Here is a 14,491-nt window from a genome sequence, read left to right as displayed (position 1 = left end):
TTGTACTGAGAATTGCCTGTTCAATTATTTTTTCAGTGTAGTAGGATGGTGTCTTTTATTAAAAAGGACATCAAAAATAAATTATTTCCCTAAAACTGCAAAATGGACAGGTCCATTAGTTATATTTTGTCAAATGTACTGACAAACTTCATTTGTAAAAATATTTATTAAAAAGTAAAGTTTTCACAGGCTATATCTCCACCTTCCTTTGTTTGGCCGTATTATACTATTTTGAAACATATTCAACTTTCCCCTTTGCTGTCGGCTTTTTAAGTAACGGTAACAAAAACCCACCATGACCTTCGTGACCCTTATTCAGTAAGTCATACACTGGCTGCCTCAACCCACACTTTACTGACCTGTGTTTGTCTGATAGAAGGGCAGGCAGTATGTAGTGTGACTCACCTAAGTCTGGCTTCATTGTTAGATGCTTAATACTGACGGCCTCACCCAAAATCTACCTGCAACATGCATTTAAAAAACAAATTTGAAAGCTTAGTTATCTGTAAACATGTAGGTACTCTGCACATAGTATTCAAATTTCAAGGTAGATTTTGTACTCCGTACAGCTTACAGGGCAAGGATATGTTAGAATTAAAGCTAACATTTAGTATGGAAAGGTTTATAAATCCAACAAATAATTTAACCCAACATTGAAACTCCACACAAAAGGCAATTTGTATTATGTAGTACTGGAGTGTTATCATGGCGAAACTCATACAGCTTGTAAGCAAAAACAACTTGCTAAGCACAAACAAATCTTGCTTAGCAAAACAAGCTTACCCCAGCCAGAATAATTAATTACCATGCTGCGACTGCTACCCCACTAGTTTCTTGCTTAGCAAAGAAATTTGTTTGTGCTTAATTTGTTTCTGCTTCGTAACAAATCTACAGTTAAGTGTAGATTCGTAAAAATAATCTACACATTCAACACTAGAGTGACGTCACAGAAATAGTTTAAGGTTAGCATATTTTTATTCTGCTTAGCATAATTTTGTTCTGCTTACATGTAGTTACTTGTTGTGCTGAAGCAGCTCTATGAAATGGATGGAATACAAAGGGCTCTGGTATTCGATTAAAAAAAACAATGGTATCTCTCTCTAATATTTACCAATCTGTACAAAGTACACAATGCATTGTATTTGATTATGTCTCTGATTGTTTACATTATATTTTATAACATGTCATTCTAGTGAACCATGGCCATCCCTAATCCATCATCCACAAAGTTGTCACATAATTCCTGAACGCCTTGCGCTCTGACAAATATCCTATGGTATTTGCTCTGACAAATATCCTATGGTATTTGTCAAACTTTATTGTCCCCATATCAGTCAATTTGTTTACCAATAACGAAGGGTCAGTGATCTCGTAATGATGGTAGGAGTGGGTAGCGCTAGCCACACAATGGTTACATCACCGGGATGACCTCAATGTGGCCTTTGGCAGTTCACTGGAGTGCATTGTACGGTGTTACCAAGGAGACAGGTCTGAACAAAACCCCCACATCACCCATTAGTACCATGCTGCTGACATTGTACATTAGCATACACTGTGTCGAAACAGGTATGGCCATCATTCTATCTTTGGTGTGACAGAGTATTTTTTGCTTCATGCACAATTCTGATTCTTTTAAAAACCAAAGCTTAGCAACGGTTATTTACATTTAGTTATTTGTTCTTTGCGTTTTATGACTGACGTTCGACAATATAATCCTGAATTATTTTTTGTGTGTATTGAACAACCAACCAAGAAGAACATTCACACAATTTTTATTAATTTACATACAGCCTTAGCACTAAAAGCAGCTAAGCACTAAATATTTGTTGCTTACTAGAATACATTTACCAGCCATAATACCATGTCACATGGACAATTTGTGACTGGTGTCCTGCTGATTTCTGCTTAGCAGAAAATTGTTAAGTAAAGTTTTCTGCTTTAAAGGCAGATCATGAAATTGGGCACTGGTCAACATTTAACGAACTGCTTTTAAAAAAACACAAAAAGTTATTTAGCACAACCAGAATTGGGTTACCATCAGCCAAAATATAATACCACATGTACCATTTGTGACAGTTTCTCCTGTTTATTTTCACTTTGTATAAGACCATTTATGTAAGCCCAATTTCATGATTCAACACAAAAGGTAAGTTAAACACACTGGAATGCTTCGTGGAAGAAGTTTACCAGCCAAAATAACATGTCACATGCACAATCTTTGACTGCTTATTGTTGCTTTGCATAAACTGGTTAAGCAAAATTGTCTGCTTAAGCAGTTTTAAGCAGGAATCCTTAGCAGGACTTTAGGTTTGAGTGACCTTTCACAAAAATTGACAACCTAGTCGACATTTAAGAGGACATTTTGCTTGATGTTCCCTTGACTCAAAAACCAAGTTTTTACCAGCTTGTCACTGGTAAAAATGAGATTGGATGTTATATTCAAATGTTATTTGTTGTGGTTAACCATGTTGTTGGCAAGGGTTAACAAGCTCACTGGGTTAAGCCTTTCCACAAAGGATGGGGCTCAGTGAGGTGACCAGGATGTTATATAGCCAAGCATGGAGTATTGTGTCCTCTGAACAGTTAGTACATGTGGAGCTGAATTAAGATCTTAATCTTGCCATTTGCTATTACTGTAGTTTAATGATCTGTTATGATATTATATCATTGATAAATTTGGCCTCCAAAATCACTGTTTGGGCTAAATCTTTGGCTTGGGGCTCCATAAGCCTGTTTAGAACCTTGTACCTAAAGCCGGAGCCGAAGTCGTGGTTTCACAAAAGGACCATGTGGTTTGGAACTGTCCAAAATAATCCAGTCCTAACCTTTTACTCCAGGGCCCAATTTCATAGAGCTGACTTATAACAAATTATGCTTACAAGAATTAAGGTTATTAGCCAAGCTATATTGTTGCATGTTTAAGGGTTAACTCTGTTCCCGAATCCTGTGAAATCAACTTAATTTGTGCTACTCAAACATGTTTTTATGTTTTTAAGCAGCTCTTTAAAATTGGGCCCAGGAGTTAGCTTTTTGTGCGTGATGCATAAAGCAACTCAGACAACTTCGGTTCTGTTGCATGGTGTTACCGCAAACTCTTCTATATCTTATTTCCACCATGCAAAGTTTCAAATCCTACTTAACTTCTGTTCTAGGATACCAAGGTCCCCATGTACCACATTTGTCCCATTGGGGGCACCTTGCCAAGTTATCCTGATTCACCAGCGAGAAAATAATTCCACCTTGGATCCAATTCAAAAAAAGTTGGTTAAAAATAGTAAGTAGGGGGGATTTCTAAAGGTCATTTATACCACGCGTGTCTGTCTGCAAATTTTGTGACAACTTTAATTTGGTGGGAAAAAAAATTGAATGCTTTGTTTTGTAATTTCCCATTAGAATGTACTATGTTTGAGACTAAAACATCAGAGGTAGCCCACCTTGTCTGCTGATTGGGGGAGTTTGTATTAGGTATACAGGCCTTTAACTTTGTTCTTGAAGGGACTTGAAGGTTCTTGAATTTTCCTATGGTACATAATGTACATTAAGGGGCACGTTGTGAGGAAAATGTAAATTTGTATTTTGCAAAGGGTAGCACGGTAAAAGCACAGGGCACCATGGCAATTGCTTTGGGTGCTGTGGGTTAATTCCATGCCTCGGTATGTGCAAGTATTTATATTCAGTGGTTAGAGGTTGTATTCGTTTACATAGTTAGGAAGCGTGCAGATGGTCGTAATTTGACTCTGGAAATAGAACATGAGTTGGTGTCATTTACAATGTACAAAGGGTCTGTCATGGTTGAGTATTGTACCAAGTTGGTCTTCTGTACACAGGACGACAAAGATTAAACAATGTTACTTGTAATATACTTGCTACCCCATAATACGCTTGCCACTTTTTATCGGAGTTGAATAGCCCTACCAACTGAAGCTACATTGTATCTAGCCCTATGTTGGCTGTTAGCTTTAGTCAATACCTTTGTTCGGGGTGCCAGCTGGAAGCCATTTTATTTTAGAATTACCCCCTTCTCTGAAACTGCATTCACTTCAAGTTCAGTGAGTGTCGTTTCTGACATTTCAATATTTTTTAATAAATCAACAGCTCCCCAGTACTCTTAATATATGTTTTACAGTAATTAACTTGTGGAGTAATTACCAAAAGTATAACCTGCCTTTAATAATGAACACATTCTTTACATTTCCCTTTTAGTAAGAAAGGAGCTGATTCATTGTGATAATGTTAAATGGAATCTTTCTCCTTGCTGGATTTGAATCAACTCCAAGTGAGTTGGGCCCAACCCTGATCCTAAAGCTTCTTGCCAAGGAGGGCCCCAGATATAGCCCTCTGACTATACCCCCATGCCACTGGGACTGGGTGCTACAGGAATAACTCTGGGGCACTTGTTGATATCCACACTGTGACTCATAATGAAGTGCAAGGGTCCAAACATTACCCCCCCCCCCCCCCGATATAGAAACCGCAGCTGCCTAATCATGCCTGAGTCACACAATCATGCATCAAGTCAAATTTGCACTGATTTGGGGTTTTTGTTATTGGCGTTTATTGGATGATTATCCAGAAATTATGAGCATGTCTCGAGTGATTTTGAATCAGAATTTTTTCTGATTTCAGGTTTTTTTTCTTCCACTGATGTTGTGTTTTCCTCTAAATTTCTAGAAAGGTTTGACTGATGTTCAAACGTGGTGATGTGCAGGCGCGCCTGATAATTAATGGAGGCAACAAAGGTCATTGCCTTAGTGCTCTTGAAATGCTCTTTAGAAATTTACAACTTGCTCGAAGGTACCTTTTACCAAGGAGACATTGCCTTGGTGCCCTTTCCCTATAAAAAACAAAGCATACAGGCCTGGATGTGTAGAGATTATTGTAACATCCCAGAAGTGTTTAGTTGCCATTCTACTCTAAGTGGTGCCCTTGTCTCGGCCTTGGTGCCCCTTCAATAGTTCCCCATAGACTTTAATATTCTAATGGAAGTGCCCTTTGACAAAGCTTTCGGTTCGAAATGGTTCAGAGAGGGGATCAAAATAATGTCCATGTACATATACTTGTAACATGTTTGTGTTTATGTACGTACTCGTCTACAATGTACGTACATAATTCATGTTCATATATAATTCACATACAAATTCATGTATGTACATAATTCATGTATGTACATTTCTACATGTAGGCCTACATGTAGATTTCTGAGTTGGAGTTACATGTAGTTTGCTGCTACAATATACACATAGCACACACAATTCAATAAGTAGAAGCAGAATATATAGGCCTACGTGCACATTACATTAGGAATGATAATTTCCAGCAGCCACTACTACCGTACTTGTACATCTTGAGATCCACAGGACTTTGATCAAGGCCCTACATGTAGCACTGCACATATTGTACATTGTACACAGTATACAGCTGTGAGTTTATTATAATCGCACAATCCTCGTCTCACCGGCTCTTCTATGCCCTTACATACATCTAGATTACTACTGGAGATATTCACCATTATATTGCACAGATCGTGCAATGCATGCACTATAGCTGCACTGCAGAGTCGTGTTTAGTCGGACGTACGTGTATGCCTACCACCTTGCTATTTAATTAAAAAACACTGGATCATCATCTCTGTGTATAGGCACCGTGCTCGACTGCAAGGGGACGCTAAAGTAGGGACATATTTTTAGGCTAACTAAAAACAAAAATCTGAAAATGTACTCACACACAGATACCAACATACACGATTTGGGCGTAGCAAATACGATTTCGAACCGTGACTACGACGCTACGATAATACTCAATAAAACACGCTAAACAAGCCGCCCAATATAATTTTATTAAATCGTACAATACATGCAAACAACGAATGAACTATTAAGTGGAAATAAAAATTAAGAAAAATATCAAAACAATTGTAACAGAAAAGATTTTTTTTTTTAGAACGCAGTGTTGAATAATAGCAGCGAATTCACTCGAACAATGTACGTGTGTCGACGTAATGATTGTTGCGTGCCCTCCCCCGCTGGCTGGCCGGCTGAGTGTGCATTTTTATGCTAGTGCATTGCTGCAAGATCGTACCCATTGATCTCTATTACATGATAGGGAATAGTGCACACGTGCGTGGGGAATGAGGTTGTGTGTGAGCTAACGTGTCACAGTCAGTAACCTCATTCCTCATGTATCCACTATTTATTGTGCCCACGCTGTCTGTACATGTACTTCATCGAAGCTTGGCAAAAAAAGTACGAAATAATGGCGACTAAAAAAGGAGACCTTCTGAACAAAAATGCCTTCAACTGAGTGGCCTGTGAGGTCTAAGCTAGACAGTTTCCATGTTTCCTACCAGTAATTGTAGCGCCGATGTCCAGACAATGCCCAAAATACGGACACGTATTTTTTGCCCAAAATCCGGACACTTTTTTTTTTCTTTTTTTTTTCTCTCTCTCTCTCCCAATAGCTTGTTGTTGCATTTCTGATCATTCAAACAAAACATTTAAGTAAGGCCACCCTTTTTTATGTTACATTTAAGTAAGGCCACCCTTTTTCATGTTACATTTATTTTTGAAACAAAGTCAGGATGAGGGAAATCAGGGTTTTTTTTAAGTTTTTTTTCACTGGCCATTATAAACATTTGTAGCTGTTCTGTTGATGCATACAGGTAATTGTTATTTCACAACAATGCCTGAAAATGAGCTTATTAGCATTGTAGAGAGTAATAGAAAGATCGGTTTAGGGAGCCCAAGCTGCGCTCACCCTTAACATTTGGGAAATGCTACTCTTTTTTAAAACTCAATGTTGGCATCTCTGCTCACATGTAAATGTATATCATACATTTTCCAAAAGTTGTCTTCAGAAGCTAGAATATGTGAAAAATATATTTTGTTATTCTTTACCTGAAAAAAAAAAGATACTGACAAAAATAGGCAGACCACCAATATACATTGCAGAGCTAAATGTAGAAGCTCAGTTGGTAGAGCACAAGCACGTTAGTTTAGAGGTTGCAGGTTCAAGTCCTGCTCTGGTCAATTTGCCTACTCAATCAGTTTCCTTTGTGGGTTATTACTTGATGGCTGTAATTTTTGTACATTGTCACCCACTATTTGCAAACTTGTATTGATAGAAAGATACCCTCTTGCAGGCCTGTGTGCTTCATTTTTGAAAGGGCAAGGGCACCCACCAAGGCATTTTCTTCTTGGTATAAGGCACCCTATGAGGAAATTGTAAATTTCTACTTGAGCATTTCAAGGGCACCAAGGCAATGATTTAACAGCTTTAGGTAGTTGGGCCCTGGTCCTGTTGGCTAGTCACTGAAGAAATGAAGGGCAAACCATGAGTCGTTTACACATTCACTATGCCTGTACAGTGCATATGGCAGTGTACATCTACACGTACACTGTACATGTTGTACTCTTCTCTGAATCCCGTAATTAATTGTCTTTGATGCCAGTCCAAGGCCAGTAGGGAGTACAGCCAGGGCAATTTGCATCGCTGTGGGGACGGCGTCGCAGGTTTTGTGCGTGCATGTATGTGTGAGGCATTCATACCAAAGCTACTGGCCCATCACTGTACAGCGTGGATTTGCATTCATTTGTAATGTGCCCCGTGGATCTGTTGGATGGTTATCCGTGATTTACACGGCTTCATACGCCTGGGGGCTTGCATTGTAGTTAAGCTTATTAGCGCTCGGATCATCAGGAAGAAAGTTTTTAGTTTATAATCAAACATATTCAGGAAGGAATAATGGTGCAAAGATTTATAATTCTGCAAGCTCACATTGTGTACATTGATTACTTCCAATGGAAAAGCTTGGTGATTATCAAATTCATATACCAATACCAATCCTTGGACATACACGATCTCCACCTAAAATACTATCCCAGAATAATAATCAGTACTGATAATACACATGTTAGGTAAATTTAAAATAAATGCAAAAAATAGTTAATGGCCTGACGTTTCGACCCTAGCAGAGTCTTTCTCGAAGGCTAAATTTAAAAGAAGATAATTATTAAGCTCTGGGGCCAATTTCATAGTGCTGTAATATTAAGCACATTTTCATGCCAACGATAGCAGGACAAATTTTCTTCAGTGTAAGCTTATTTCACAGGTTAGCAAGAAAATTATGTAGCCAGCTTGCACATTTGCCATGGGTTTGCATTGTTATGGCGTCCATTTAGTACAGTAAGCACCGGGACCAAACAACGAACAAATTGATATATCACAAACAAGACTTGTAACGGTAAATTTTCTGTCAATACTGAGGGGGAAAAAAGATAAAATCTTATGGAAAATGTTGTTAGCTGTGACAAAAGCAGGTTGGATACTTCACAGAGGCAACAAAGGTTATTGCCAGTGTGCCCCCTCGTCATTGCATCCGTGCACTTGAAATGCTTCAGTAGAAATTTACAATTTCCTCATTAGGGTGCCCCATACCATACCAAGGAGAAAATGCCTTAGTGCCCTTTCCCTTTCAAAATGAAGCGGTACCTCTCCGGGGAAGTTGTAAATTGCTATCGGGACATTCAAGGGGCACCAGGGCAATGACAAGGGGCACTTGAGGCAACCTCCATTGCCTTCATGAAGTATCAGGGCCGATTCCCCTTTTTAAAAGTAATGTAGATGAAGACCTAAGACTCTCTACACAGATAAGATATGAAGTGTGTGTGTGGTGGAAACGACTAATGAAGTTGCCGCTTAGCTGTAATATCATGTGACTAATCTCGTTAGGCGCGGGGAATATGAGAGATGCGGTTGTAACTTGATGGGGGATGTAGTACCAGGGATAGTACCATGGATAGGTGTACTGTTAGTCATTGGCATGGCGGGGAAAAGCTAGCAAAGAATTCCAATGATGTTTGCAAAATATTAAAGGAGTTGTTCACCAATGGTTCGGGCCTTAAATTTCAGTCTTGAAGGCACAGCAATTTTTCTCTTGTAAGGGACACTTTTATGCAGAAAATTTAAGTTTAAGGGCACTATAGCTAAAGCACAGGGCACCACGGCAATTGCTGTGCAAAGTCTCTCAAAGTCTCATCAGGTTTAGTTGTCCTATTTTAGTGAAAACAATGGAAACTGGGGTATGATTTGTCTGCATTTCACATTCGGTGACAATCAGAAAAAGCAATATAATATATTGTATAATAACAACCTCAATAATAATTCAGTGAATAAACCTTTTCAATGTTAAACTACAGATGTCATCTTGAACTGTGTATATCTCAGCTCAACAAACACCCTTCCATTACATTGTAATTTAACCTACATAACCAATCATCAACGACATAAATGTCCTATTTATTCTCGTTAATTGAGGCCGGAATCATAGAAAAAATATCAAATTCCAATTACTCTCCTCTTTCTTTGACACGGCATCACATTGTCAACGAAATGCCAACGCTCAAATCCTCAAGAGCCAAGTTTCAGTTCCGCTCGTGTTCTAAAAAGATATTTCAATGACCTATTTAGGGAGTTCTCATTCCATTTCAGATTGACAATACCCATGAGTTATAAAAGCAGAAAGGTTCTTTTTAAAAACCTATTAATAAAACCTGGTTCAAGATTTGTCCCAAGCAAGATATTTTATTATAATTTTTTTTAAATATTGTTCGGGACCCTGGGAAAACTGTTCTGTTTGTTGCAAGCATGTGTAGCAAATGTTTTGTAAATGAACATAAAAGCACCTCTTTTCTTACAAAGCAAAGGCCAAATTAATTAACGTGTTCTTATCATTCAGCGGAACAAGTTGCTTCTCTTGAAATAAATTCCCCAGTAAACAGTGTTAGTGAAAATAAAAATAAATTAGAAAAAAATAAATTAGTGAAGATACAAAAAAATTCACCAGTCTGCCAGTAAACAATGTAAGTGGTTAACTAAATTCTGGGCAGCAAAAAGATTCTCTACTGAAAACCTATCAAGCAGGTTGGGTTGTTATTTTGAGAAAGGAAAATGTGAGTGATCTTGGAGAAAAATCTGTTTGTGGTGTTTTAAGACAAAGTCAGGCCTGATGCTTCATTTTTGAAAGGGTAAGGGCACCACTGTGAGGAAATTGTAAATACACTTGACTCTTGTTATAACAAGGATGCAGACTGGCCAAATTACCTCTTTTTAACAGGAAACTGTTACGAGGGCAGCAAAACAAACAAACACAAAGCAGAAACAAGATTCGGGACCTGTACTCTTTATAAGCAGAACCTCTTTATAACAGTGCTCTTTAAAGTGAGGGTTGAATGTTTTGAAGCATTTCAAGGGGCACCAATTCAATGACCAAGGGCAACAGAGGTAATTTTCTTTGTGAAATACTGGGCCTGTTTTCATCAAGGTGTATGTAAGTTTTATAAATCAAACCAAACAATGATGTCTTTAACATGTTCTAAACTTAAAGATTCTAGCAAACTACCCATGAAGTTTTATAATCATCTAATTCCTTTGCATTTCTTGTGTTTTATTTTATTTAGTTGGTATCCCTTCCATCAAATGGTGCGGTGCAGAGGGGGACTACAACGTAATGGTGATGGAGCTCCTAGGCCCCAGTCTAGAAGACCTCTTCAATTTCTGCTCGCGGCAATTCGGCTTAAAGACAGTGCTACTATTAGCTGATCAATTGGTAAGTACAGCAAGCTGAGTGAAACAATGTGGTTTGCAGGGTCAGTGTTCCCCTTTAACAGTGGTCGCGGCAATTCGGCTTAAAGACAGTGCTACTATTAGCTGATCAATTGGTAAGTACAGCAAGCTGAGTGAAACAATGTGGTTTGCAGGGTCAGTGTTCCCCTTTAACAGTGGTCGCGGCAATTCGGCTTAAAGACAGTGCTACTATTAGCTGATCAATTGGTAAGTACAGCAAGCTGAGTGAAACAATGTGGTTTGCAGGGTCAGTGTTCCCCTTTAACAGTGGTCGCGGCAATTCGGCTTAAAGACAGTGCTACTATTAGCTGATCAATTGGTAAGTACAGCAAGCTGAGTGAAACAATGTGGTTTGCAGGGTCAGTGTTCCCCTTTAACAGTGGTCGCGGCAATTCGGCTTAAAGACAGTGCTACTATTAGCTGATCAATTGGTAAGTACAGCAAGCTGAGTGAAACAATGTGGTTTGCAGGGTCAGTGTTCCCCTTTAACAGTGGTCGGCTGGCAATATGGTAGTTACAACACCCAAGGACCAGTTAGAACTCTGACTGACTAGTCCCATTGGCTAGTTGAATACTTGCCACTGTTACTTTTTTGGTTGTTACTTTAGGAGCCAATTGCTGTTTTTTTGTTGGGTACATTATCTAACAGGGGTTAGTGAAGAGTGTTATCGATACGGCACACTGCCCATGGTAGCGAAGCTGAACCAAATTAGTCTAGTTTTGAAGGTGTAAACAGACCTTTGATCAATAGTCCTGTTTCATATCAAATGGGAACATGACAATTAACAGTGTTTTTAAAGGAAGAACAGCCCAATGGTTGTGACTTAACTCATCCATTTGGAGGCAGTACCAAACCTAGTGGTGTGGTAACAGTTGACAGTAAAGAGAAAGTGACCAACACTAAAATCAGATTTCAGGTACCACTCACTATCAGGACTACAGGGTAGAAGAGTTTATAGCAGAAGAAAACGAAGAATACATGTACCAGAGCACAGGCACCCACAGCAATTGCGGTAGTGCCTTGTGGTTTTGCTGTGGTGCCCTTTGCAAAGTGGTACCAAGGGAAAATTGCTGTGCCTCTTCTAAAGCAAGTTCAAGGCCCGCCAGTAATCCATACAATCATCGTGCCATCCAAGAATCATTTTAAATCCAGAAAATCTCTGGTTAACTGTCTCACGGCTCTTGTAAAAACTAAAGACTTCCACAGAATGAACGTCACACATGGTGTGTACAGACCCAACGTCTGAGGAGGCTCTTGCGCTGCCCCCCCCCCCAGCAATCTGCAGCCATCTGCGTCGCCTCAAAGCAGAGAAACAAAGCCAGCAAACCCTGACGCCATTCCACTCGCGACACACCCGACTACCTCCTCCTCAATCCATCGTTCAAAAGAGTTCCAGTTCCCAAATGAATTCCCAGAATACTCCAATTTCTCTTCTTCCTGATGACTTATATCAAATTATAAAATGAAGAATACTATTATTTATTTTTTTAACAGACAAGAATTGTCAACTGAAGACATATTCTTTCGACAAGAAGAAATGATGTGTGTAATGATGCTTTAATTTACCCTGAGGAATGGTACAAATATAGCATAATACACATTGATACATTTAATTATAGCAGTTTGAGGTCATTGGGTGACTGTAGACTCCCTAACCTCATGAAATCCATATTATTTAGTGTTACCCTTACACAGATGTGTTTAAAGCACTGATATACTCACGTCCTGTGAAAACAAAAAACACTAGGGTGGGATTTGAACCCATGTCCTTTGGCATTAAAGAGTGTCTTACCACTAGACCACCGAGGTTGCCTGGTACATGTAGCTAGAGGCACTTTGAATTATAAATTTTAGCAGGCATTAGGTCAATGAACAGGGCTCAAATTTGGGGGAATACATGTAGCTACGAGACTTGAGGGCTTGTAGCTCAACATTTTTACTAGATCAACATTTTATACAACAAGACCAGATTCAAAATGAGTTGAACCAGACGAAGAGAAGATTTCTTTGTCATGCTACTCCGATACTCAACAGAACTGAAAGAATTATTTTTACTGCTATTAGTCAATTGAAAAAACTCAAGACCACCGGCTGAAAGACATTGTACTGTTAGTAGTCAATTGAAAAAACTGAAGAGCACTGGGCTTGTCCAATGCTTAAAACTCGGGCCTGCTTTCCAGTGTTAATTTCGAGCTCTGATGTTGGTAGTCAGTAGGAACACAACTAATTAAAGGGATTGATTTTACTCTTTACAGATCAGCCGTGTTGAATATGTACATAACAAGAACTTTATCCATCGGGACATCAAGCCAGACAACTTCCTCATGGGTCTGGGCAAGAAGGGCAACCTGGTCTACATCATTGACTTTGGCCTGGCCAAGAAGTACAGAGACATCCACACACATCAACACATACCCTACAGGGAGAATAAGAACCTGACTGGAACAGCAAGATACGCCAGTATTAATACACATTTAGGCATAGGTAAGTCCTGCTGTTAGGATTGAGATCTTCCTGGGACATGTCAGTGAAACTTCATGGAGGCATCGAAGGCGATTGCCTACATGCCCCCTGTTCATTGCCTTGGTGCCCTTGAAATGATCCAGTAGATTTTCTCATAGGGTGCCCTTTACCAAGGAGAAAATGCTTGGTGCCCTCGTGAAAACAAAGCATACATTCTTGTGTCAGTGTATTAGATGGGGCAAGTTGAATCTAAGCGACCCCAGCAAGCGGTATCTAAACGCTGTATCACTTACATAATGAACAAGTTCTAAACTCAGGCCAGGGCCCATTTTTTTCTGCAGTTGTGATCACCATTCTCCGCTGAAGGACAAGCGCCAAATTTCTGTACCTGCTGGTTAAACAAAGAGTGCCTAGTAACATGGACTACTTAAGCACAACAGCAAAAATTCCCTGCTAACCTAACGTTTGATATGTGCTTGACGTGAGAACGGGATTCCCTGCTTCCATAAGGACCGATTCTTCACTTAGGTTATGCAGAACCATGAAAGTGGGCCTAAATCCAAGTGCACCGGACTTAAGCTCTGGTGTTTCTGATAAGCAGAATATGGGTTTGAGTCCCGGTTGTGACACCAAGTGTCCTTAGCCAGTAAAGTTTTGTCCTTCCGATGGACGTTAAGTCAAACGTATTTCATTATGCACGTAAATAAACCCAGTTACTCTTATCGTTAAGAGAAGGGTTTTCCCACAATATTTCTGGCTGTAACTGCTGAATGCAATGCAGCACCTTGCAATGATTTACATTAAATCAGTCTCATTATTAAAAAACTTCAAAACCTAAAAAAATTGTATCTTTCAGCACCTTATCATTACTAAGACTCAAATAATAATAATAATGATACTTTTCTTGATTGAAACTGTGGTACATAAACCTCTATTGCCCCGTAGTTGACACGATCTCCCATGAAGCGTGATACATTAGTCATATTGTCAACTCCTCCACTATACTGGGCAGTCATACTCAAAATGTTTATCAGCAACGGCATAATTTTTGACTCTTAAATATCAAACTACATCTCAGAGATGATTGATTGGCTTGGACTATTTCAAACATTCAAAGATCACGGAGAGATCGTGGGATGTATAAGACTTCATGGGGTTTTCAAACTTAAAACACTAAATTGTGCCAGCCCAGGTTGAATATAATTTTGGTTGGTATGTGCATAAAGATGTTTAAAAAAAAACTTCCTTTTGTACACACCTTTAAAGCTACAAGTTTGTTTATTATACATGTAATCAGGCCTCAAAATAATCCATGGCACTCACAAGGTGTCCTGCAGTCAATTTCACAAAGAGTTGGGACTCGTCTTATCTCGAGTTAGGAAGAGTAACTCGTCCTAACTAAGAATT

The 14,491-nt window shown here is 39.1% G+C and overlaps 1 protein-coding gene across 1 annotated transcript in view; it reads left to right on the top strand.

Annotated features, from left to right (window-relative positions):
- The window catches only part of LOC117292245 (casein kinase I-like), a 35,813-nt gene that overhangs the window by 10,197 nt on the left and 11,125 nt on the right, over nt 1–14,491 (top strand). The window contains exons 4-5 of the mRNA XM_033774229.1: nt 10,455–10,603; nt 12,877–13,105. Coding sequence (XP_033630120.1) covers nt 10,455–10,603; nt 12,877–13,105 — 378 coding nt within the window. The remainder of the gene's footprint in view (nt 1–10,454; nt 10,604–12,876; nt 13,106–14,491) is intronic.

Source organism: Asterias rubens, chromosome 7, assembly GCF_902459465.1.
Source record: "Asterias rubens chromosome 7, eAstRub1.3, whole genome shotgun sequence".
Lineage (NCBI taxonomy): Eukaryota > Metazoa > Echinodermata > Asteroidea > Forcipulatida > Asteriidae > Asterias > Asterias rubens.
This window is presented reverse-complemented; position numbering and strand designations above follow the sequence as displayed.